The 27,902-nt window shown below is 40.1% G+C and overlaps 2 protein-coding genes across 2 annotated transcripts in view; one reads left to right on the top strand and one right to left on the bottom strand.

The window, feature by feature from the left end:
- Positions 1 to 1,599: 1,599 nt before the first annotated feature.
- rce1a (Ras converting CAAX endopeptidase 1a) lies at positions 1,600 to 26,866 on the bottom strand. The gene is made up of 8 exons (XM_033651742.2): positions 26,697 to 26,866; positions 21,373 to 21,475; positions 21,146 to 21,229; positions 17,961 to 18,039; positions 17,581 to 17,748; positions 14,132 to 14,203; positions 13,939 to 14,001; positions 1,600 to 12,676 (listed from the first exon to the last, which is right to left on the bottom strand). Exons 1-8 carry the CDS (start codon positions 26,864 to 26,866, stop codon positions 12,447 to 12,449), a joined length of 969 nt encoding a protein of 322 aa, XP_033507633.1. The 3' UTR covers positions 1,600 to 12,446.
- peli3 (pellino E3 ubiquitin protein ligase family member 3) overlaps positions 26,831 to 27,902 on the top strand; it is a 48,174-nt gene continuing 47,102 nt past the window's right edge. The window contains exon 1 of the mRNA XM_078164430.1: positions 26,831 to 26,936. The gene's annotated coding sequence lies outside the window, so the exon portion shown is untranslated. The remainder of the gene's footprint in view (positions 26,937 to 27,902) is intronic.

The raw sequence follows: 27,902 nt of genomic DNA, 5'->3' as shown, positions 1-27,902 counted from the left end.
TTATGTGATGAGCCACGCCCTCCACAATATTCACTGCCTTATAGAAGCTCAGTGTTAGTCTGTTTTCCAACTTTTGCCAAGAGGGAACTTTAGATATTGGTTTCTAGATTATGTTCACCGAGTTTCATGCAGATCGGTCAAACTTCCTAGGAAGAGATCGATTTTAAGTGTTTTTCAAAAAATTCAAAATGGCGGAAAATCTACATAACCAGAAGTTATGGGTTCTTGAGGCAAATTTGTTCCTCATGAAGAGAGGCATCTCTGCGCAAAGTTTCATGTCTCACTTGCAATTTCAGTCGGTAGCTACAGCGCCCCCCTTTGGCCAATTGATGTAATATTGCTTCATTGGCATCCTCCCATTACCTTCTACCACTGTGCCAAATTTCACATGGATTGACCAAGTCAGTGAGGAGGAAAACGTGCAACAGACACACACACAGACACACAGAGTTTTCGTCATTATATAGTAAGATACTATAGTGGTGTGATTATTCCAACCTGGTGCCACAGATATACGTAAACTGACCACGACCTCTAAACGCTGCCTTACATGGTTTACATATATTGTATTAAAATAAGGGCTGCTCCTTGAAAGTTGGAGATTCAAATCGTCAGTCGGAGAATGAGACAGTCGGCTACGAAAGCTTCAAGTAAAGCAGTCGTTTTTCTTTTTTTTGTTGTTTTTGCTAGTCAGTGTGCTGTGCTGGATGTTTTGGTCCTAAGATTTTGCTGCAGAGTGAGCACTCTTTACTTTGATGCCACTTTTTTGTATAGGGGGCGTGATGCAGCAGCACAGAGAAGGAGAAACTTTCCACTCTAAGGCTACAAGATAACATTATCTTCTCTCTTCTGCTTGGAATTGGTAAATTTACAGCTCACAGTAACTTAATATAACACAGTCTCTGGCTTTTGTTTGATATCTAGTGTTGGCAAAAAATGTTGCGCATCGTTAGCGTTGTTAGCTTGCTTACTATATAACGTGAATGCCACTTTCACACTGAACATCCCGCTGAGCCCCATTCAAACTTTAAAACTTTATATGGAGAAGGACAAGTTGATGAATATTCACATTAAACAGCCAAATCTGATTGGACTGAAATATTCTGAGTCAGGTACAGCCCTAGTTAAAATAACATGCCAACACCAGTAAACTGCCAGAAACTTGGCCAGTGGAAAATCTATTAGGATCCTTTGTCATGGTGGACAGAAGAATTTCCTGGTTACACGACATCACGCATTGGGCGGTGGTTAATGCAACACCCCCATGGGGAGTATGAGCAGTGAGAAAGTCCATATTGGGAAGTCAGGGTGGTGGATGGGTCATTTCAAGTATTTCTGTGAGATCATGTTGGATTATTCACATAAAAAAGATGAATATTTATTTAACACACAACTGTTGCTTTATGTGAATGTTTTTCACTTTTAGGACACATGACAGATTTCTTCAGAATACATCACCCTAATCGTATCTGTATCAACATTATGTGGTGTATCCTAAAGCTCATTATAATATAGTAAAAAAAGAGCATAAATGGTTCACAAAGACCAAAGAGAGAAAATGAACTGAGGCATCAATAACAGCACAGAAACGAAGCGATATATAAAAGAACATTATTTATTTACAAATAGATATTTTGCAGAGTGATTCCAAAGTTTCTGTAAAAGATTGTCATACTAAAACACGGTTCTGTCGTCTCTAACTTGAATTGTACAACAAGTGTGACACAGTGAGCATAAAATACATGCACATATCTGTACACTCTGTTCCTGTCACCAAAATAGATCTGATTACAAAAGATAGTGCTCAATATAAACATCTGTGGAGTTCTGTCTCACCAGCTGACTCACGATTCATTTTTTTCACAAGTTCTGAAAATGCACATTTGAAATTATTCTTCCTCTGGGTGTTGTGTATTAAAATAACGGAGCTGCTAAAGCTTAGCAAAAATAGACTCTGCAGTCTCTGTTGATGCTGCTCTCTGCATATTAATACAGCTTCACCATTTTCAACAGCAAATACTGACGTGTTGTTGTTGGCTGAAGATGCTGTCTGAGAAAGAAACATGAAGTGTTTCTGTTTTTACAGCAGTGATAAAAAAAACTAGTATTTCACCCCGGTGGTGTGTGAGGTTAAGCCGTTGACAGGAAACTGAAAAGCTCAACATCATACAGAGACATAAGTTTAAGTATTCTGAGTGACAGCCTGTTTGTGAGTAATGTCTGGGCTGTGAGTGAAGGAACAATGCAAAATCACTCATCACTGCTGAGCTTGCTGTGAGGAAAATAAAGGGAGCACCCTTGAGCTGTTCCTCTTTCACAGAAACTCAATAAGATATTTGGATTAGCTGATTGGGGGACAGCCTTAGCAAAGGGCTCAATGGATAGAACAATAAGTAAAAGGGACATAGGCTGACCCTGTTGTGTGCCTTTTCTAATGGAGAGGATGGAAAATAGAAAGTGCTAATATGAAGCTTGACACAGAACAGCTGGCAAAGTGTGACTTGATCTAGAATGTCATTTCATGTCAGGATTGGAAGGAATATTTTTTTATTTTATTTTCTGCAGAAAGTGATTGCTTCCCTTTAGAAAACAGTGCTTCAAAGAGATATAACAGCACATATATATTAGTTTGTGAACCTTTGGTTCTGCACTGGGTCTCTTAATGGGGACTGCCCATTGTTTGATGTACCAAAATTTCTGAGCCCTGTTGGTCTGAAAAATGTCTCACTGGACTGATAGCCCATTTCTCCGACAGCTTGTTATCCCAAAAACAAACAGCCATTGCTCCAAAGTCCTATTTCTCTGAAAATGCACACTCCCTGCAGTTACACAAACCAAAACCAAAAATTATGCCATTGTTCATTTCTGTAAAACACAAGGTTTCATTTGTCAAAAATACTTTGGTGAAGTGTGGGTGGGTTTAGGCACAAAAATCATTTGGTTATGATTAGGAAAAGATCATGTTTTGGCTTAAAACACCCTCATTTGTTGGCACAGAAGTCAGTGGAAAGGCAGGGGTGGAACAGGAAAAAACCCCTGCATTCAGTGGCTAAAACACCGCTGGGAAATGCTGTGAAGGGGTTGGTAAAACAACCTGGGATTGGTGGCTCCAACGCCACTGAGAAACGCTGCAAAGGGTGTGGTAAAAGAACCCGGGCACCGTGGCTCAAACACTGCTGGAAATGCTGCAAAAGGGTCAGTAAAACAACATGGGATCAGTGGCACCAACCCCACAAGAAAATGCCTCGAATCCTGGCTCAAATGCTGCTGTGAAATACTACGAATGGTCAGTAAAAATGCTCAGCATTGGTGGTCGAACGCCACAAAGGGTCTGTACAAACACCTGGGGTCAGTGGCTCAAACACCACTGGGAAAGTAAATGCAAAGAGTTTGTATTTTCAGAGAAACTGGACTGAGGAGTGATAGGTGTTTCCTTTTTGGATAACAGGCTATCGGAGAAATGGGCTTTCAGTCCAGTGGGACATTTTTTGGACTAATGGGGCTTAGGAATTTTTGGGCTGTCGGAACAATGGTATGGCACACTCTGAACAGGCAATGAGGTTGTAGGAGACTTCTAAAGTTGAGCTTTGATGATTATTTGATTGATGTTGATTTTAATAAATGAAAGCCACTATGTGCAGTATTTTTTTTTAAATTGTGGCACCCACCAGTGGTAGCATCAAAAGACATTGTGGCCAACAGTGATGTACATTGATACACTGCCCACAAAAATGTCTAGTGGCTCCTTCACTCATGCTAGCTACGTCATTGTAACATTAACCTCCTAGCTATCGTTCGCCATTTGAATCTGGGTCAGAGCAGCTTTCTGAGCTGACTGAAAAAAGTTCATTATATTATTATTTGAGTTTAAGGCCCTCTCCTGCTTCCTCTTTTGTAGTTCCCAGCATAGTAGGGAAATTCACTCAAACATTAGTTAATGGTTAGTTTAGATCAGTAAATTTCTCAGACCATGCAGCCCACCACCCGTGTTTTCTTTTTAGCAATAGTGCAGAAAAAAAGAGACTCACTTTTTAATGAGAGGGGGTTTTGTTATGAAACAGGACACATTTTACTAAAAACAAAAAAAAAATCCTTGGTGCATATTTAAGTTCAAAATAAAATTTGGTTATTATTGCTGGCTTCCATGGGCTCCCCCTAGCGACTGGGCCCCCCTTTTCTCCTCTTATGGACTGCCCTGGCTACACCCTCAAAGTAACTATGGAAACACCCATCCCCTGGACACTGAGAATCAAAGGCTAAAAGCAACAAACAGCCCCTGTTTGATTCAGTTTGTTTACAGATCAACACAGCATAGCAACAGTGCCAGTTCACCAACAGTAAACTAGAGGCCAAAGTCTGAAACCAATTTTCACTGGAAACGACTCTTTTTTCTACAAAAAAAAAAACAACCTGACAGAAAAATCATTTAAAAGATGCTGTAATTACATGTATTGCAAAATCGACACATAGTGGCTTTATATAGGTTTGAGGCATATTATCTTGTCTATATAATCAAATTTAATTTTCACCTTAACCCTGACCCTATATTTGAAAACTTTACTATATCCACATTTACAGGATTTGTAGACACTGACTGAGGTCCTGGGAATTACTGTAAAGACTGAGTCACAAAACTCCAGTGAAACCCAGACTGGACCTCCAGCTCTTATAGATGATCCATTAATATGTGAATACAATTCAACCTTGGGGCAAAATGTTACTGACTATTGTACAGCTTATTTGTAGAGTATGGATGTGGTATAAGACAACAAATCTATTGGTATGAAACACAAAATGTGGCAGAACAAACTTTCTAACAGGGATCCAGCATCAGTGAAAGTCTCACCACAGGGTCCCTCTTCTCTGCATCAGTCTCCTCTATTGGGGCGTAATTGTGTTGAAGCTAAAGTTAAAATAAGTTAGAGCGAATTGGTTTTCCAGTGACGGATGATGGATGTCAGACAGGCTGATAAACAGAATGGAGAGTCGCCCTCAGTGAGTTCACAGTAGCTCTGCCTCTGACAAAGTGCTCTGACTCCCTCTGCTGGCAGCTTCACGTAGGTGAGCTACAACCTACCAACTCCACTACCACCAGTGGTTAGCATACATAAACAGACATGTTTCATCTTCTGCTTCACATGCTCTATCACATAAAATGGATCCAAAAACGTTCCCACATACAGGATTTATTGCTGAAGACCCAAACAGCCCACCTCTTCTTCTTCACAGTATAAATATAGCTTAGAGTGTTTTTGCCATTTTGAGTTCAGTCACTCTCAGAAGCACCTCAGATATCACCACCTGTGAGTTACAAATCACCTCAAACAGTGGAGTGAGCAGGGGCATTGTTGTGGGGGGGAAAAGTGGAACTGATTACCCAGGGCCCCAAAGGAAGGAGGGCCTGGAATGAAAAGTCTGGTTTTGTTTGCAATTTTCAAAATAATTAGTGACGTAACTAGATTAAATTGGCTGAATAAATCAGTTGAAGGACTGATTTAAAGGCGCCAAGTGGTTTAGTCCGCCCCTGCACTAGGATTCGTCTCTAAACTGAGCTACTGCTGAGTAGGTGATTGATATGCTGCTCATATATTTCCCCAAGAACAGGAAATCCCCATAAAAGAAAGGAAAGGGAAAGAATACAAACTGACTTTGAAAAAAAATTTCAAAATGTGCGTGAGAGAGATGGGCCCATCATGACTGCTTAAGCGTAAGGCCCAGAATTTGCTGCTACGCCCCTGGTAGTGAGAGGTTAACGAGTCATCTTCTAGTTTTACACATTGGCTGTTATTACAGCAAGGACACTGGCTGGTTGTACCAATCACTCTATGAGGTCAAATTAAATAACATTTTTAAAGAAATAAAGCCAGTGATGCGTGCTGATGTCGCCTCTGGAGAACCAGAATATGACAAGATTGCACAGAAGTCTAGTACACACAACTCTGACTTCATAAAGTTTTGGCCATTATTTCTAACAGTGTCTGATGACATTTAAGACAAACTATTCCTAAGGTCTGGTGAGAGCAACCACTTAAAAATCAGGACACTAGGCAATTGTTGCTCTACACTTAAAGGTGCCCTGGAGTTTCCCTGTAAACACACAAATATCAGATTTACATTCAGTCCTCTACAAAACACACTGTGTGTATTCGTGGGGCCTAACAAAGTGTTGGATGCATTTCTGTTTTATGTTTTACCTCATGTATTGTCTCTGTCCGTGTTCACAAGCTAGCAATCTTCTTCCTCCCTGCCTTTGTTGGTGTATTGCTGTGTTTCTCACTGCGACCAACTGTCAATCAGTGGAATAGCCTGGACCCAATGTGAATCCCCTCTGCAATACATGTGCACCATGAATGTGTCAAGAGAACTGGACAAAGCATTGGAGGCGGGGCATTGTACATTCCTATGAAAGTTGCTTAGTGGAGCATGTAGCCAAGATAGTTCAACTTTACCAAAATTACCATGTCAAGTGCACTAGAGACTCTACTGGCTGAGCATGCTACTTCGAGTTTAGTGCTCCACTAACTTGAATTGGGATAAAATGATTTCATCATGTGGCTCCTCCAGACTTTCCAAATGTTACTGGACCAAATGCATTAAATTCTGATAGTAAGACAAGTCATTTCATGGGGGTTGTGAGGCTTAAAAAATTTTATCCACTGACCTTTACTGTGTAAGTCTATGGGAAAAGTATTTTTCCAGTGTCATCAAGTGACAGACTCTGAAGTTGTAATTTCACTGTGTGGTTATTATGAAAATTGGCTTCAAAGCCCAGAGCACTTCCTGAGGGCCTGGTCTGAGTTAACCTCGGACACTACGGGCTAGCTCATTTGCATTAGCTATTAATTCAGGGGGCTAATTTGGACTCTAACACAAGCATTTGATTTGTATATGCCCCGACATCTGTTTTACTGGTGACACATTTCCTAAATTGCGGTGTTAGCATGAGCCACCAGAGTTACTCGGATGGCCTGGATTGTTTGCATCATTAGGCACCATACAGCAAATGCATTAGAGACTTTGTCAGCCGAGCCAGCTTCTTTCAGTTTAACTATCAAGCCGGCTACTTTCGGTTTAGCCTTCTGTTAACATGAATGGGGATAAAATGATGTAGTGGTGCAGCTCTTCTAGACTTTTGAAATGTTAGAAAACTGAATGGACCATATCCCAAGAGTGCACCAAGTCATTTCACAGGAGCTAAAAAAAAATGTATCCACTGATTTATAGACATTTCCTTCCCAATGTAAGTCTATGGGAAAGTCTTTTGGGCCCAATGGCATGTCAAGATTGACCCAGAGGTAGTAGTTATACGGTTTGGTTGCTTTGTCAAACAGGCTTCAAATCCAGTTTGAGATCAGAGATCAGACATTCCAAGTGTCCCTTAAAGGGACAGTTCACCCCCCAAATCAAACGTACATATTCTTCCTCTTACCTGCAGCGCTCTTTGTCAGTCTACATAGCGTTGGTGTGAGCAGTCGACTGTTGGCGATATCAGCCATAAAGATGTCTGCCTGCTCTCAAATATAATGGAACTAGATGGCCAAGATGGCTTGGGATGCTTACGGCAAAAATTAAAAACTCAACAGCAATGTCTCTTTCAAGAAATCATGACCAGGTTACTCAAGGAAGTGCAGAAGGAAGTGTGCATCTACTTATGGATGAGAGGCTTGTGCTCATAACATCAGGAGATGTAAACATTAATGGCGTCCTCCTCAGCTGAGCTGAAACATTAGCTAGCTCAATGGTGCTAGGGAAGCTAGCAGTAGATGTACGCTTCCTTCTGCATGGTGATATAGTTGCCAAGTGTATTTTGATAGACACTTAATAGTTCCTACATTAAACTACTTACAACAAGGTCCGTGGATTATTTTGAGTAACTGGGTCATGATTTCTGCAAAGAGACATTACTGATGAATTTTTCAAATGGATTCTTTTTTGTGCTTTAAGCACCACAAACCGAGTGCCGATATCTCCAACACTTGGTAGCTCACAACAAAACAATCTAGACCAATAAATAGCTCCACAGGTTAGAGGACAAAATATATATTTTTGATTTGGTTTGATTGTCCCTTTAAGGCAAAATGGGGTAAACAAACAGTTGAATTAACTTATAACCTTTCTGACTGCTTGTGTAACAACCATTTGTGACTCCATTTGAACTCTGTAGCTACCTGTGTTAGTGATTAAATGTCATCAGAACTGGTGGGAATGATGGCCAAAACTATTAACACAAATAATTAAGTTTCCCTTGATAAGGTAGGTCATGTGCACACTGACCTTTTCTGGATCTGCATTATAAATATAGTGGTAGCAGCATGCAGTGCAGTGGTTGGAGCATTCTTGCCTCTATTAAATGACACCTGAGTGTGAGAGTCTTGGGCTCACTTGAATTAAAGGCAATATATGAGTGAAGCAAGAGAGAATGGGAGCAGTAGGCATTATCACACCTATTGCATCTACAGATATACTGGGTGAGAGACTAAAAAAATCAAAGGACCAAATCTGAATAGTGACTGGTTTATAAACTGTAAGCTCCTGTGGGCAAGATGCTCAAAATGGAAAAACAATTAGCAATCAGCATATGATAAAAAGGCTTACAGGCCATTTTAGGAACTCAAAGTAAAGATCCTTGGAAAAAAAGACAACTAATAATAATCTCCAGCTTTAAGACCAAAAACATACTCTGTGTAAGGACACAAATGCGGACGCTTCAGGCTAGAAAAAACAAACAAACAAAAAAAAAAAAACACTTTTCACACACTTCGTAATGAACTTCATAAACCGCTTAAGTACATGGATGATACAAGCACAACTCACTGAAATTCAAAGGCTAAGTTTAGTATTTTCCAACCCCGACCTTATTTTTATGTGTTTGTGTCTACGTGACTGATAGAAACAACAACTTTTCAAATTAGTCCAGTACTGAGTGAGAGCACTGCAGCCAGCAGTGGTGAAACAGGCTGCAATGTACCCCTGCAGGCAACTGAGCACCATCAATTTACATCCATATAAAGTGCTTGTTTATATCACTGGCAGCTTCAGATTGCTATTCTAAGTGTCTGACAACATTATTGATAGGATCCCCATAGAAACAGATCTTTTTGTTAAGGAGTATGATCTTTTTGTTTAACCAGAGACAGTCCTGAAATCCTCTTCACCAAATCCACTTGACTCCATTTAAATAAACAGTCATTTCAGCATGTATAGAGCCAACATATTTTCACATCTAACTGAGTAAATTAAGAATTTATTTTAACAGAACTTGAGTTGGTGATTGTTGGAATGGATTTTGTGGGTTTTATTTTGTTTCTATCAACTTTGAAGTGTGTTTAACAATGATAATATACTGTTTATATAAATGGAATCTGGTTGATTTGGTGTTGGCAAATTTAGGGGCTGTTTCTGGTTACACAAAAAGATATTACTCTTCAACAAAAGGTTTGTCTCTGTAGGGGTCTTTTTCAATAATGTTGTCAGACACTCAGCATAACAATCTGAGCCTGTCAGTGGCAAAAACAAACACTCGTGCTTAGTTGCCCCCAAGAATTATATTACAGCCTGTTTCGCCACTGCTGGCAGTGCCCAATGCTAGACCAATATCAAAAGTTGTTGTTGTTCCCATTAGTCATTTACACACAAAAACGTGGGACATAGAATCCAGGTTAAAAAATACCAAAAGTTACCCTTTAACTGCTTTTGACTATGTGATTAATTAGAGAAAAGAATATTCTTTTCAAGCAGTCTCAATCCGGTTGTTTAACCACACCACAGTCTGACTGACAGCTTTCTCATCAGCTCAAACAAACCATACTGAACAGGTTAACACACACCAGGGTTTGTTTAAACCAAACAGGTGTGAACATTTTAAATAAATCAAACCAAATGTGCAATGTTCTATTTTTTCCACAATTATCATGGCAGCCCAGCCTGAGTCCCAGTATCACCCAGTCACGTTTCACCTCCCTGAGGACATTAGACCTTTCTCCTATGAGTACGTACAACCAGTTTGTCATTTGTGTTTGTGCACTTACACAGAGGATGTTTCAGCCATTATGAAGAGTAGACCCCCCCCCCCCAACCTATCCCATCACCCACTTTCACCAACAAAACAACAACTACCAGCACTGAAACATGCAGAGGTATATAAATAACCATTAATATATCGTACAAAACACTGAGCGCTTCCAGCAAAATGCTTCTCTGCAACAGCAGAGTCATCGTGTCTGATTTCAAACATAGAAGAAATCCAGATGAAATGTCATTGTTTAAAAACGAAACCACAACATTAAAAACAACTGTAGGTGATGCAGATTGAATTCCTGGTGTATATTTCCTATTCCTACATCACACCAAGGTGTCACCCAACAGTCCTTAACTCTGGTACAGCTACAGCAGGGTCATTTGTCATTGAACAGTCATATCAAGAAAACCTCCCAACCAGGAGAGGCAAAGATGCCAACATCTCTATGAACATCTATAGACCAGAATGCAGTGCAGCCATTAAAGATGTTGAGTTCTGTGTAAGGGTTGTGACTCTCGCTGTGTTCACTGGAAAGACTGTTCCCCCATAACCCATGCGTCACTCAGGAGGTGCTCAAAGGTGTTAAAGGCTAATTCTGGTTTACTAAAACAACGACCCAAATCAGGCCTATACAGTACCTGCTTCTATTAGATTCAACTGAGCCCAACTAGTTCAGCCAAATGTAAAATCCGAACCTGACCTGAGACCTAAAGGATTTTTTTTCATTTTTTGACCGAAAACTCTATACTTGGATGAGACCTGTCGCTTAGCAGAACTCAGGTCTTATTTTCAGAGGCCATCATTTCTATTGGTTAAGAAGGGTGACACAGTTTATCAAGATTATCTTAACCACGTTATTGGAAGTCAAGCTGAAAGCGAGTGCGACGGAGTCCATAACAATTTGAAAACACTAAACAGCTGCAGCGCTAATGCAATACAACTACAACAAGTACAGTTTTTCAAAGTTGAACCAGGAAGTGGGCTGATCTTCACAAATGGGTAATAATTTGGCAGATGCTATTTGCACCCAGGTGTCCTGACCATCACTACTATTGACACTAGGGTGTAAACAGCCAATGTAACTTTTCACACTCAGGTGTAAGTAGTTAGACTAGCTGTAGCTACTTACCTACATATGTAGCTAATAGTATTTGGGGATAAATAGCCAATGTAGCTGTTAACATCTGTGTGTAAATAGCCTTTGTAGCTCTTCATGTCCAGGTGTATATTCCTGGGTGTCCTTGCAAAACAGGTCTACTCAGCTATTCTGCTAAAGGTTATGTACATAATGTACATGTAGCAGCTTAATACATCCTAAGAATTGACAATAATATGTCAACTTATTCTAAAAATAATAAGCCCACAATGACTCACTCGGGACTCAAACAGTCTCCTGTGCTTTACCAGTTTTTTACTACTTTAATCTCAGAGAATACCCGAAATTGGCTAGTACTTGCCTTACCATGAACTCTTTGCTCTTACCCTTACCACCTTCAACCTCAACGTGTCACTTGCAGGGTTGGAAATTAGCACCAGCCACCACCCAAGTGCTGGTAGAATATGCCCAAAAAAGATCATCTACTGACTGACTGGTAGATTTAGAATCCACCAGCCTCAGTGGCAGGTGGACAAAAAGGTTAAATTCCAACCCTGGTCACAAGTACTAGTCTATCACAGCACACAGTGGGGTCCATAATAACGTGGCAGAGGAATGGGTTTAAACAGCTAAATAGCTGCAGTGTGACTATTCTCACCACAGTGCAAACAGACGCTTTGTAATAATTTTACTGTTGCCCTGGGATTTCGTTTCCACTTGTCTGACTGGACTTTTTTGTGATGTCTTAGTTTCCAAATCTTTCCAATAACTTTCTCATATAACTCACATTAATGGCTGCCAAAATTACTAAAATAAGACCAAAGTTGTATTAACCAGAATTATCCTTTAAAGAAGAGGCAGCAGTGGAATATGAGTACACCAAAAAGGTACATTATGATGCTTCATCACAAATTGATGAGATCTGTCAGCATGAGAGGGTCTGAGGAGGAACTGTCCTTCAGTGTTGTAACTACACTAAAACCAGTATCAGTATGGCAGCTAAGGCCAAAGATTACAAAGACTGTCCTTCAACCAGACAGTCATACTTCATTCCCATTACGAACCCCCCACCTGCCCAAACTGAGTCAGCTGTACTTCAGCTGATTAACGGAAATATGTCATGTAAATGCATTGACATATCCAGGGTCCATAGACCATAGAAAATGGCTACAGATTTCCCCACCTCTCCATGGCAACATAGTCCACATGGCTGTTAACGCTGTAGGTCCAAACTGGACCTTACCTGAACCCTAACTTGGCAAAAATACGCCCTTACTGCTTCATCAGTGGAAGGTGACGTGACAGCAGCAGAGATGTGTGTGGGGACAGGGATCAGGAGAGGCAGAGGGAGCTGGGGGAGGAGGTGAGGGTGCACACCGGTGTAGGGAGACCGTAGTAGGAGGGGTCAGTGAAGGGGAAGAGGAAGAGGAGGAAGAGGAGGACCCCCATCAGGTAGGAGGAGAGGACGGTGAGGCGGTGGGGGTGCTCCATCGCTGTGCTGATAGCAGGAAAACCCATGTAGTTACAGAAGGAGTGGCAGAGCACTGGACCCATCAGGTGACCTGCAACACACATCAACACTGGAGTTAAGTTGGGTGGATTTCCGGTTTTTGTCAGTCCAGTTTGTTGAACGAGCTGGCATTATCTATTCTCTAGGTTCTTTAATGACTGTTATTAATGGTACTTAAATACCCTGTTAATGATGTGTTCAGCAACTTTTGATGCACAGTGTTAACTCCAACCTGTATTGCATCAGTAATCAGCAAAATGACAACATGATTAAGATAATATTATGTTTATTTATGGACAGACCAACGGAGCAAAAAGTGTCTGACAGGCAATGAGCTGAGTACGGCAGCATGAAGGACATCAAATTTTAGTAGAGGTGGGCGGGGGAAAATGCACACATTGTATTTGTTTAATAGAAAATTCATGGGTTTTTGGGGTGATGTGACAAGACAGGCTCTCTAAAGCCTATCAAGCTTTGCCATTCTGTAATATAACACATACAAACACAGAATTAGGGGGCATTGTTGTCCTGTTGTTGAGCAAGCAACAGGAGTAGTAAAAGAGCCGAGTCACAGAAGCCCTGTTTCCACCAAGCAGTCCGGTACAGTTCAGTTCAGTTCGGAACACATTTTAATCGTTTCCACTGTGAAAAGTTGCAGATGGTACCAATAGAACCATTCCTTACCGCCCCCATTTTTTGTCACCCCTCTGTTGGGGTACCTAGCACACAGAGCTGGTACTAAAAGGTGGAGCTAGACACACTGCAGTCTGTTGACTGGTCAATAGTGGACGGTCAGTCTTGCTCAGGACAATGTTGTGGCTGGTTTTGAAGCTTATATATCAACTGTTCATACCGTGGCAAGTCTTACATACATTAGCAAACTAAATTATAACTAGAAAATGAAACAATGTTTTGTTGCAGCAGAGGTGTAGACTGAGAAAAAAAACAATTCAATTAACTCGGTCAGCTGCTAGCAACTCTTAATGTGGAATGTTTACTTGTAATATTACTCAATACATGAGTTGACGATGCAAATCCATCAGACCACCCTATTTTAATAGGACATCTTTGACTGTTCTGTCAGTTTTTAATTGTCTCTCTTGGATGACATATACTTTTAGTAAGTGGATCTTCAAACATTTAAAAATATATATTAATTTAGATTGGATTATGTGAACTGCATATATTCTAATCCTCCCTTGGAGAAGAGGAAAAGCATTCTGGTGGGCTCCAGCAACACTAAACCCCAGTGCTTGCCTTGCTGCACCTGTGTCTTTAGCTTTAAAGGTAAGGTGTAAATGCAATGCTCCTCACCTGTCCTGATGAAGATGAAGGCAGTGTAAGCCCCAAACACTGCTGTGTAAGAGAACTGGAACACTGTTGCAGACCAGAAAAACAGGAGTCATCATCAGCTTCTTCATACTTCTGTATCTCCGACTGACAGCGTCATACAGTCACAATGAATGCACAGTACAGATGACACATGATTGAACGCATCAGTTCTTACCTGCAGAGAGGAAGATCCCTGACAGCGTTCCCTGTCTGAACCTCAGCAGCTCAATCACATGGTGGAAATGAGCTGGAGGAGACACATTACATCAGCCATGAATCTCATGTCCTTATATGCCCTTTTCTCATGTCATGTCCTTGAAACACTTTGTAACTGTGTTTTGAAATGTGCTGTACAAAAAAAGTCTATTATTATTATTATTATTTTTATTATGACTGCTACATGGATTCAAAACTAAATGTAAAAACAAAATAGATAGGGGTGGGGCTATTCATCAGTGTAGTCGACGTCATTGATTCCTCCTGTTTACTTTCTTTCCCCAACCATGCATGATATATCATGATTATCAACACGCGGAACATATTTCTGTTAGTAGTAGTCACTTAAACTTTCTGTACCACTGCTAATGTAACACCATGCACCATGCTGTTATAGAGCCGTTTTATATTTTCTGTTTAAAAATAACTGTTCAAATTTTTTTTTTAAAAAGTTTAATTTTACCATGCAAAGACACTAGCTATATTACCAAAAGTATGTGGACATGGATGTTCAATGTTTGTGTGTGTGTTGGTTTGGGTCTGTTTTTCTTTGATTTGGGTTCCTTAGTTACAGTGAATAGAAATCTTAATGCTCCAGCATACAATTTATTTAAGAAAGCTTTCTCCTGTCTTTGTACTTTTGGCCATGTAGTGGACATATGAAAATGAATGGAGTCTTGGAATGGCGGTTAACACCAGTGAAGTTAATCTTACAGTTTACATCCATGTCTGTGAAAACATGGATGCTTCACACAAATTCTCCTCCAGAAGCACAGAAGAGCAATATAATCAACACAGTATCAAGATGACTGTAACCAACAGGCATGAAAATGGGTCAGGCGTGAAAAAGGTGAGAAGGATATGAGACCTGGCACCTGCTAGGGGGTCCCGGGGTTATGCTCCTCGATTGTTTTGTTTTTTTTCGGTGGAAAAATGAGCTTCCAAATGCTCATATCTGATTTCTTTTAGATTTACTCTAGTGGTGGTCACATGCAGAATTATAAGATTGCACAAAAACAAAAGTATGAATATATAATTAAGTGCAAATGAAGTATCTTTACATGTTCACATATGCTGTATAAGAGACGAGACCAGGGGCAGACTGGGACACAAATTAAAGCCCGGGACACCGGCCCACAGGTTTCTACCTATAATCCTCTATATGCTTGTACACACTACACAAACACTGTCCTCAGAATCAACTGCATAAGAAAATCAGCAGTTATTGTTTAATTCCAGACTATAAAATAAATGCAACAAATGGCTATGTGCTTATTATTTAACTTAAAATACAAGCATATGACTCTATCCTAATGCATCTAATTTTATGCACAATATAATTGTCTGCCCTGCCCTGCCCTGCCCAGCCCTGCTCTTGTTTTACATAACCCCAGTTTATATCTCCATGGCTCACAGCCATGAACTAAGGAGGTATAAATTGGGCAATAGGCCCTATAGTCAACTTTTAGTCAACTTATTACTACAACAAAAAAAATCCCACTTAATCCTACTTAAAAGGTTTTCCTCTGGCTAAAATGTAATGCATAGTAAGCTATGCCTTCACATTGCACCTCTCATATTTCTGGTCTCATCCTCCTCATCACAACTGGGGTTAGTCTGTCCCTCAGCTTCATTGTCCTTGGGACTGGGAGCACCACTTAACGTTAATTACATGCATCCACAGGAAAAAAGCAAGCACATATTTTCTTTTAGTACAGGTTTAAATTATAATGACTTACAATACCTAGTAGGCTAGTTGGCCTCTTGAAACGGACACCTAGAAGAAATATGCAATTTGCCAAAGCCAACCTTGCACATTACACACTCACGAATGTTAGCTAATGTTAATACACCTGCTATAATGGAACTGTCAGCTCCAGCTCCAGCTCCATCTCCGTCGTTAGCAACACCAGCAGCCTCAGCCTGTCAACCAACGCCACGGCCAAAACAGGTCGGTTATTTTGGAGCACTTTGCTGCCTCTCCTTGTATAGAAGTTTTTTTATTTGAGTTTTTTCCGCGCCACCCCTTCTTGTTTTACCGACTTTATCCATGTTTTCTGTCTACGGTCAAACTAGCCTGGTCTGCCATGAGTAATGACTGATGACTACAGCTGAGCCAATCAGATTTCAAGAAAAACGAGAGCCTCTTTCGTATTGGAGGAGGCCACTCTTATCTCCTCCTTCAAGCATCAAAACATAAGATTGACCTACGTTCCCTCTGAACATCTCACAGCAAACAAACAACATGGGAGGGACGCGCATTACAGTACTGACAGCTAGCAACTAGCTTGACATTCACTAGTCTCAGCAGGCCAGCCCCACCGGCCCACTTGGTGACCGCCCATCGGGATTTGTCCCGAACGTCCCGATGGCCAATCCGCCATTGGACGAGACTGACAACTTCCCTCATGAAATGCCCACCCGCATAGAGTGCCGAAGTCACGCCCCTTCCGGTGAAGCTCATGAGACCTTAGATCGGAAAAAAATGAATGGCAGTGAATGAGGAGAGAAATATTATCTCTTGGTCCCGTCTGAGTTGCGACATGAAATCCAAATATGTCGTTAATGAATTTAAAACATAAATTTTAAGGTCAAGAAAGTCATACTTTGTGGTAAAACTGTTGAGATATAAGCTTTTGAAAAAAACGTAATTAGAAAAACTACACAGGAGGCGGTCGTGTATGTGATGTCGTAGCTTTCGCTCGCTTCCTGCAGCTTGGAGTGACTGCAACCTGGCACAAAACACACAGACATCTTCAATCATAAATCGATTAATCATAAAACAGTGGAATTTCAGCGGGGAGGCCAAGCTGCAGGAAGCGAGCGAAAGCTATGACATCACATACGCGACCTCCTCCTGTGTACTCTTGAGTCTTTCTAATTAAAAAGCTTATATCTCAACAGTTTTACAACAAAGTATGACTTTCTTGAACTTAAAATGTATGTTTTAAATTCATTAACAACATATTTAGATTTCATGTCGCAACTCAAACGGGAACAAAAGATAATATTGCTTTCCCCATTCACTGCCATTCATATTTTTTCCGATCTAAGGTCCCATGAGCTCTACCGGAAAGGGCGTGGCTTCGGCACTCTATATGTTAGCTACGTCTTTTTTCTGTGGCTTTGCTCCACAGAAATGCTGTGTTCACAAGGATGGGACAGATGAACAACCTGAGAACATAATCTGGCCACGGCTATCGCCAGTGCAGAGGCATAAAAATATACAGCTAACAGTTAAACTGCTGAAACTTGCAAACACTGGTATGGCCCTTGCTTTTAATCAAATAAGATAGATGCTTATTATGCTATTAGCCATTCACTGAAGGACAAAGTAACATTATGAATATACTCATAGTATTTAAAGATGAATAGCTTCAGTAATAGTGTGCCAGTGACAGAACTCACCCACTCCAAAGAAGAGGGGGCAGGTAAAGATGGCAGTGAAGGGACCAGCACAGGGCACCAACATGGGCAGCATGCAGGCCCTGAACACCAGCTCCTCTGTGAGCGGTGCCACCACCTGATTCCTCAACCAGCGCATGTCACTGAAACACAATGACCAGAACCAGGGGTCTGCAGGAAGACAGAGACAGAAGAGGAGGTTATTTCCTCTGTTACCACTTTGTTACAGTTCACTGACAGGTTTTACACTGAAACAAAGTCTTCCTGCAAAAACATTAAAACAAAGGAAATGACTGTTGTTACGTAGTGTCTGAGTTGAGGATACAAGTTAAACTGTGTCAGAAGCATTATTATGACAGTATCCAGCATGTTGGCTGTCTCACCTACAGCCACCCGGATCCCATCCATGAAGCTCCAGGGGCAGTCTGTAGCCAACTGCATGAGGGGGCCCAGAAATAGGACCTGCAGCACAGGACCACACACAAGACAGGCACGAGGTTGGATTTGACTAGCAGGGCTTTTATCACTACTCATGAAAAGAAACTGCTTATTATCACATCTGATCATTTTCCATATAAAAGCAATGAAATACATGTATCACATATTCAAGTAATTCTCAATATTGTGTCACCCAGTCACAGGCAACTCACCACATATGAGCTACAAAGAGCCATTTCTAGTCTTTATTGTCACCCACCTAGGTACCCTCGTTGTCAAAACTGCTCACTAAACTCTGTTGGAAGTATGTACAGTACAGGCCAAAAGTTTGGACACACCTTCTCATTCAATGCGTTTTCTTTATTTTCATGACTATTTACATTGTAGATTCTCACTGAAGGCATCAAAACTATGAATGAACACATGTGGAGTTATGTACTTAACAAAAAAAGGTGAAATAACTGAAAACATGTTTTATATTCTAGTTTCTTCAAAATAGCCACCCTTTGCTCTGATTACTGCTTTGCACACTCTTGGCATTCTCTCCATGAGCTTCAAGAGGTAGTCACCTGAAATGGTTTTCCAACAGTCTTGAAGAGTTACCAGAGGTGTTTAGCACTTGTTGGCCCCTTTGCCTTCACTCTGCGGTCCAGCTCACCCCAAACCATCTCGATTGGGTTCAGGTCCGGTGACTGTGGAGGCCAGGTCATCTGCCGCAGCACTCCATCACTCTCCTTCTTGGTCAAATAGCCCTTACATAGCCTGGAGGTGTGTTTGGGGTCATTGTCCTGTTGAAAAATAAATGATCGTCCAACTAAACACAAACCGGATGTGATGGCATGTCGCTGCAGGATGCTGTGGTAGCCATGCTGGTTCAGTGTGCCTTCAATTTTGAATAAATCCCCAACAGTGTCACCAGCAAAACACCCCCACACCATCACACCTCCTCCTCCATGCTTCACAGTGGGAACCAGGCATGTGGAATCCATCCGTTCACCTTTTCTGCATCTGACAAAGACACGGCGGTTGGAACCAAAGATCTCAAATTTGGACTCATCAGACCAAAGCACAGATTTCCACTGGTCTAATGTCCATTCCTTGTGTTTCTTGGCCCAAACAAATCTCTTCTGCTTGTTGCCTCTCCTTAGCAGTGGTTTCCTAGCAGCTATTTGACCATGAAGGCCTGATTGGCGCAGTCTCCTCTTAACAGTTGTTCTAGAGATGGGTCTGCTGCTAGAACTCTGTGTGGCATTCATCTGGTCTCTGATCTGAGCTGCTGTTAACTTGCGATTTCTGAGGCTGGTGACTCGGATGAACTTATCCTCAGAAGCAGAGGTGACTCTTGGTCTTCCTTTCCTGGGTCGGTCCTCATGTGTGCCAGTTTCGTTGTAGCGCTTGATGGTTTTTGCGACTCCACTTGGGGACACATTTAAAGTTTTTGCAATTTTCCGACTGACTGACCTTCATTTCCTAAAGTAATGATGGCCACTCGTTTTTCTTTAGTTAGCTGATTGGTTCTTGCCATAATATGAATTTTAACAGTTGTCCAATAGGGCTGTCGGCTGTGTATTAACCTGACTTCTGCACAACACAACTGATGGTCCCAACCCCATTGATAAAGCAAGAAATTCCACTAATTAACCCTGATAAGGCACACCTGTGAAGTGGAAACCATTTCAGGTGACTACCTCTTGAAGCTCATCGAGAGAATGCCAAGAGTGTGCAAAGCAGTAATCAGAGCAAAGGGTGGCTATTTTGAAGAAACTAGAAAATAAAACATGTTTTCAGTTATTTCACCTTTTTTTGTTAAGTACATAACTCCACATGTGTTCATTCATAGTTTTGATGCCTTCAGTGAGAATCTACAATGTAAATAGTCATGAAAATAAAGAAAACGCATTGAATGAGAAGGTGTGTCCAAACTTTTGGCCTGTACTGTATGTATTTGTATTTCTTAATGCACAGCAGAGCACTTCTCAGCAATGAAGCAAGTTAATAACCATCAAATGTGCATGATGTGCATTTATAACTGCATTTGAAGGATGACTTTAACTTGAAAGTCCAAAAACGACAACTTATCCAGGGAGGTCATCCATTCCCTTTATTTTCCAGTCACTGTATGTTCACTATTGTACAAGTACTAAATATATTCAGTAGACTGATATGTTGATGCACTTTATTTTATGGCCTGTGGTCATTCTTCAGTTTAAAGGCTATATTCAAAGCATTAATATAGCAGTACACCATATTTGCTATTGAAAGATATTGTGTTGAAATGTGAGCTTCTTTGTTCTTTGTTGTGGTAAACAGTCTGGCAGCGCATGCGTGTGAGTCCTGGTTTGTGTATCCCACTGGCTAGCTAATCGCTGCTCTGCACTGCCCTCCTATAGCAGTTAGCTATGTTAGCTCTGTCAGCACTGTTGTTCACGCTGTTAGCATTATTAGCTACTAGCTGCCAGCTCAGACATCCTCATGTTGGTACATATATTATACTACTTCTTACTTTTACCCATGTAGATTTTCACACGAGTGATCTGACTTTTACTTGAGTAAAATAACTCAGTATTCTCTCTGCCCTTTACCTTTAAAATGAATCCTGTGATGTCATGTCCTGTGTAGTTGGGAATAATATTCATAACAATAATAAGGAGTTTCTGAAGAATGCAACAATGGCACCGCGTCATCAGACTCAACTCTGGCACCATCATTCTACTTTCAATATCAGAGATGTTAAATGCATAACCCTGTGCCATACAATAAACAAAGTGTTACTTACCATCTGTACACATATCCAATTTATATTAAGTTACTTCATTGTTTAACATATTTTGTGTAGTCTGGAGTAACTAAGCTGTGGGCTTCAATCAGTTTATATTTTTGGAAATTGGGACCAGTAAAACTATATCATAGAGGGGTTTTAAAGTACCTTAATTGCCTCCATGACCTGTGTGTCACAGCCTGACCTGTGTGCTGCTAAGCGTGTTGACAAGCTAATTGAATCAGCCAAATTGCAATAACTGACTTCCTGTTGTTTTCTGAACACTTGTCTGCACCTGTGTCTTTCACCTCACACGATATCTTGGTATCACAGGATGAAAAGCTTTGCCCGTTAATAAGGAGAGTTTCTTACCATGGTGAGCATCAGAGGAAGTACTATGGCAGGAATGAGACCTTCAAACCGGATCCCCATGAGAGCCAGCAACGATGGGCCAGTCTGACACACACACACACACACACACACACACACAACTGCTTATGTATCAGACAGAAACATGACACAACAGCACAAAGTACAGCCAAACTTCTAAATGGGATCTTCAGGTGTTATGGGTTGTGCTTTCTGAGACATGGACTCACCCTGACACCTGTGAATTCTCTCCATGCCCACACAAAGAGAGGCGACAGGCCCGACACGATGAGGACACTGGTGAAGCGTCTCTTTATCACAGCGGGGTGATCCCTGACAAAATTAGCACACATCACATCATCGTCACCTGAACAGAGGACTGCAGACGCAACACAGCCAGCTGAGCAGAGAGACCACTTACAGCAGTCAAATACTACCAGCTCCGACATGCTTTGGTTCATGTGCAGAATGTTAAACCAAATCCCATTCAAAAATTGCATCGTTTTAATTCATTTGGCTTCTTGCTGTTCCTATCTTTGAGGCATTTTCTGTCATTTTGCCATAGCTACATCCCATCCACCCTGTGCTTCAATACTGACTACTTCTTGGCAAGGACCTGTAACTTCCTGGAGTCTCTGCTGGTTGCCTGGTAACTGCTCCCAACCGAAAACAGTCTGCCATTTAGCCCCCTGTAAAGCGTTGGATTGTTGTTTTTCACACTTTGGTTCTTGGATTAATCTTTTAGAAGATTAAAGAAAGAATAAAAGAATAATCCTAAAAATAATCATCTGATTAATTCATACTCAAAATAACTGTTGGTTACCAGCCAAATTGTTTTTTGTTAATCTGATTAATAACAAATTGGTAACTATATATATAGGGTAGGTGTAATGTGTTCCCAGAGAACTCTTGTGGTTGAGTTTTGGGCATACTGTAGTCTTTTTAACCCTAAGCATCAGAGGATGTAATAATACAAGGAATGGACATATTTAGGTGGGAGACTTTAAGTGGTGCGCCTGGTGAGGCTGTGAGGATAACCTCAGACTTATCCTGGTTAAGTCCACGGTAAGTGCAGGTCATCCAAGCATTAATCTCATTTAAGACGTCTGTCAGGTTGGCTGCATAGGAAAGGTGGAGAGGGATATGGGGAACCTAGAGCTGCTAATGGAGACAAACTTGTTTAACTGTGAGGTAGGATTTGAACCATGACAAGGGAGTACCAGTAACACAGCTAACCAGTTAAGCAGAAGATAATCGCAGGCCATATCAAAAGCAGCAGTGAGATCTAACAGGATAAGTATGTTTAGGTGAGCAGAGTCAACAGCAACAAGCAGCTCGTTGTTGACCAGGTGGCCGACGCAAAAACACGACTGTCTCTGTGTAGGGCCAGTGTTTGGTTTGTCCGATCTGGGCTACTGTAGAAACATAGCGGTGCAACATGGCGGACTCCGTAAACGAGAACCTGCTCTTTATGTAGATGAAGGTAATGAAATCATGACTCTTATTTTCAGGTGATTACACACTAAAGAAAACATACTTATCATATTATATTCCATTTCTGCCAGTGTACCCCATAAATCCTACACAGAAGACATTTAAAAGACTTGTGTTTTGTTCTATGACATAAAATACATCAGTAAATACCCCACTTGTGGATTTGGAAGCTTTTACGCATCTTAGATAAAGCGGTTGCTGACAAGTGGCTCAGTGAGAGAATATTGTTATCAAGCACATTGTGTGAAAATGATACTGAAACCACAGACCATATATTTTTCCCCACATACAGTAGTGCAAGTATACATTTTGGCTTGACATTCACAAATGGATAAAACACAAAAATCTCATCATTTCTAGCTTCTGTCTCTAGACACAATATTACATTTGGTATGTTCTTGAAAAATAAATAAATAAAAAACTCCATTGTAATGTAATTCTATTTTTGAATTTAGAAATGCAATCTTTAAAATTGATTAAAGGAATACAAGCACAAAAGTGATAACATTTTCGCACTATATCAGATAACTAAAATAAATATAAATTTCCCCTTGTGTGTTAAGCTATTTGTTTCATTATTATTATCATTATCGTTATTATTATTATTATTATTATTATTACTATTGCTATTATATTATTATTATACAATTTTCCCCTTTTTTGTTTAATATTACATTTTTATTCAGTACTTAATGTTAGAGGCACTTCCTTTGTAATCAATTTTTAATCTTGTTTTGTAATGTTGACATTTATTTATTATACTGTTGTTTGCTTTGGAAATTTCTTTGTACATCCCTGTACTCAATAAACGTTAATAAAGGTTGCCATACATGTTCTGTACATTTTCTATAAAAAAAATAAATAAATAAAAAAAAAAGGAAAAAAAATTCTCACACACACAAAAAAGAATGACATCAGCTCATAGGAACAAGGGTTGTAAACTGCTCACAGACCCAAGAGTTCAAGTTTTTACAGAGACGAGTTTTTACTCAAAACTTAAGCCTGCAACAAAAAAGTGAAGCCTTTTACGGACCGCCACTTTCTGCCACAGACAATTTATCTCTTCCACGCACAAGTACAGTCCACTAACAACAGTGCCATAGACAGAAGAAATAACACAAAAAAGAGGGTTGGTCAAAATGCCCTTAATAATGCTCAACAGGAGATACATCACCTGAAGGAGCAGATGGACAGCTTGTTGCAGCAAATTCTAAATTACAGGCTGAGAAAGAGAAGATTCGCCAGCAGGGTTACAAAGACCAAGAGGAAAGAAAGTGGCTGAAGGAGCTTCTCATTTCAAGAGAGAGGGAGTTGACCGCCGGAAACCAATATAACTACCACACCATCAAACAGCAGGGGATACAAATCTTCCAACTCAAAAACAGTCTGAAATTGCAGACAGAGCATGGGGAAACTGTCGGGGGGCCTGAACCTGCAGTAGTTAGCATCCATGGCAAGACAGCTGGACGAAGAGACAGAAAAAGTCACAGAGCTATTAGAGAAAGAAGCTGGATTCTGCCAGCGTGAGAATGCATGGCAGGAGAAATACAGCGATCTGGAGGAGAGGTCCAGGAAGGAGCTCGCCAAAAACAGAAGAGAGATGGAAGATTAAAATGCAGCAGATGGAGAATGAGCAGAAAGAACTGGAGGAAAAGTTAAAAAAAGATGTGGCACAGAAAGATCAGGCCTGGAAAACAAAAGAAAAACATATGGAGGTGAAAGTTAAACAGCTCCGGGAAGAGAAGGCAAAGCTGAAAGAGCTCTGTTTGACAATTAAAAAGAAGAGGAGAGGTCTGCTTTGCAATGAGGATAGAGAGGCAATGCTGCTGAAGATGAAAAGCAAAATGCATGCGAAGAAAGAGAAGGCAGAGAAGGACAAGATGGAAAGAACTCAAAAGAAAGAACTGGGACCAAAAAGAAGGGTTTTTTTTCAGCTGGATGCACAGGAGGAAGAAGAAGTGTGACATCCTTAAAATGGTGGTAAAGGAGAAGGTTGGTGCTTGTTGTTACTCCCTCTCCCCCTGACTGTGTCCACCCTCTCACCTTGTTAAATTGAGGGTGACACAGTGGCAGTGGCTCAGTGATTAGCAGCGCAGCCTCACAGCAACACCTCTACCTGTCCTGCTGTAAGGAGTTTGTATATTCTCCATGTGTCTGCGTGGGTTTTCTCCTGGTACTCAGGTTTCCTCCCACAATCCAAAAATATGCATTTTAGGCTAATTGGAAACTCTAAATTGATTACTGTTTGGGTTTTCTCCCAGTGCTCAGGTTCACCAGTCACGATCAATTAAAAAAAAACTTTCAAATACACACAAACACACACATACATACATAAAAAAAAAATATATATATATATACTTCAATACAATTTCTGTTTGGGTTTTCTCTTGGTGCTCAGGTTCGCCCAGTCACAATCAATAAAAGATAAATACAAAAACAACAACAGAGACATAAAAAATATATATTTATATATTAATAATATTTTCAATATTAAATATTCTTAATTTATAATAATATTTTAATGATACAATAAAAGAAAAATTAAATTAGATTTCTGCATGCGTCTGGCTCTAAATATAAGATATACGGTTTATAAAGATTTGTATGACATAATGTTTCCCTAAAGTATCTTATCAAATATTGCTCTTCGAGTTATAATTTAAACAACAGTTTTATGTTTCACATGTGAGGTGCATTTTTCAAGATGTAAAAAACAATGTAGACATTCTAACTGTACCTCTGTACATCTTACATTTTTCAAAATGAGTGTTTAATGTGGCTTGCAATTTACACCCCTTTACAGCTGATAGGCTAATTAACACTTATGAAGTATTACTTTTAGATATCTACATTGACAAGAGCCTGTGATTGACCAGCATTATGTTGATAGATTGCTGGAAAATAAATTACAACTAGAGGGTAAACGCTGCATGCTGAATAGCTGATGCTACACTGCAATGCTGGCTTTAAACACTGAAACAATACCATTAATGTATAAATGATGTGCATGATTTAGAGTTTTTTGAGAAGCTGACGCTACACTGCAATGCTGGCTTAAATGTGGAAGAAGAAAGGTAGGAATGGGCTTAATTAGTATGACTGTTATTGAAAAGTTGAATGATACCAATACTGTGGAACATGTTAAGGTTTTTGAAAAGCTGATGCTACACTGTAATGCTGGCTTAAATGTGTAAGAAGCAGGTGAAGTAGTAGGAATAGTTGGAAAAGTGTAGATACATTTAATTAGTATGAATGTCATTGAAAAGTTGAATGATAACCATACTGTGGAAAATTTCAAGGTTTTTGAAAAGATGACGCTACGCTGCAATGCTGGCTTATATGTGTAAGAATGAGGTGAAGGAATAGGAATAGCTGAAATAGTGGAAATGGGTCCAATTACGATGAATATCATTAACAAAAAGTTGGAATACCCGTGGAATAAAAGGTGTATCTCTCTCACACAACTTTATATAAAAGCAAGACAAGTTATGTTTTGAAACTAGAAAGCTTAAACATGGAAGGTGAACCTCAGCTCAATGTCTATGAAGTTAGCTGTCCATATCCCATTGGTATTATTCAACTTTTCAATGATATTCATACTAATTAAACCTTTTCGTACTTTTCCAACTGTTACTACTACTTCACCTTCTTACACGTTTAAGCCAACATTGCAGTGTAGCATCAGCTTTTCAAAAACCTTGATAGGTTCCACAGTATTGGTATCACTCAACCATTTAATAACTTTTACGCCAGCATTGCAGTGCATCATCACCTTTTCAAAAAACCCTAAAATATTCCACATCATTCGTACATAAATGACATTATTCAAAGTTTACAGCCAGCACTGCAGTGTAGAGTCAGCTACTCAACATGCAGCATTCTCTAATGATATCTTCAACATGTAGTGCTTGTGACTTTAATTTTAAAATCCACTGAGCCTTATGGAAGGGCAATCCATGCCTGAATGAACATAGTAAGTTAACTGAACCACGTAGCAGAAAGCAATAAAACCATACTGAGCTCACAGAGTGTATCTCACACACCGCTCTGTGTGGCTCACCTGGGCAGGTCACTCCTCCACACATATAAACTGCCAACATAAGAGCAGGCCAGCAGCAGACAGGACAGCACTGACATCCAACATAAACCGTCAGGAGGTACGAAGTCGCCATTGCTGTGTCTCATCTCCTCTGTCACAAGGTTTGGTAATAAATCCTCCTCCTCTGCCATAACGACTGCCGGTTGAGACTGAAGCAAACAACTACTCGGCACCGGGACGGTTGCTGGACCATTTAACAAGGTAAAACATCCACCGACATGAGGTGTGAAGTTGTCAATAATCTCCTTTCAAAATGTGAGCTAACGTTACTAGCTTGGAAGCTAGCTTCTGCGGCGCTCTAGAACGACGTCATCATGTGGCGCGTTTTCTTTTCTTCTTCTTCGAGGTTGCACGGCAGCTGGTAGTTCTTATGTTTGGATTACCGCCATCTTGTGGAGTTAATTAATGGTCATGTCCTTTGTTAGGTTAGTTCCACGAGCTCTGTTCTTCTCCCAGAATGAGGCAACCATAGTCTTTCCTTTTTTATTTATGACAAGGACAATGTACAGAGCAAGTCTGGGAATAAAAGTTCAAAGATAAAAGTAATTTGTAACAAAAACAAAAAGGAAACAAAAAATATAGATGTACACTGTTTTTTGGCTTTACTACTAAATTTTTCAGTGTATTTTAGTCTGCAAAGTTCTTTAAAAACATGTTGAATGAGGGAGTACATTCTTTCCACTTACAAATATGAATGTGGTATTTACCCAAAATAATGACAAGATTAAAAGGATCTGACATGTTTGCATCCAGGTTGTCCATAAAATAAATTATATTAATGTTACAAAATGACGGTGTATTATTCCTTTTGTAGTGACAGCCAATTGTGAATATCAGACCAAAACAAATTTACACATGGACATTTAAAGAAAATGCATGGAACAAAAGGTATCAGGGTCTACTTCAAATTTGAATTTTTGTGAGGAAAATAATTACATAATTAAAAGGGTGTATTGCTGACACAATTTTAAAATGGGTCTCTGACTTTAGGAGCAACAGGACATGATAAGTAAAATGAAAAGGACATTTTCCTTAAAAGTGCCCTCCATATTATCCTGTACAGAGCATGAGTTGAAGTTGGCCAAGTTTTGTTTTCTGTTTTGTTTTTGTTTTTTTAAAACAACACACTAAACATTATGTTATCACATTTTTTATCCATCAAGTTAA

Source organism: Epinephelus lanceolatus, chromosome 22, assembly GCF_041903045.1.
Source record: "Epinephelus lanceolatus isolate andai-2023 chromosome 22, ASM4190304v1, whole genome shotgun sequence".
Classification (NCBI taxonomy): Eukaryota; Metazoa; Chordata; class Actinopteri; order Perciformes; family Serranidae; genus Epinephelus; species Epinephelus lanceolatus.
This window is presented reverse-complemented; position numbering and strand designations above follow the sequence as displayed.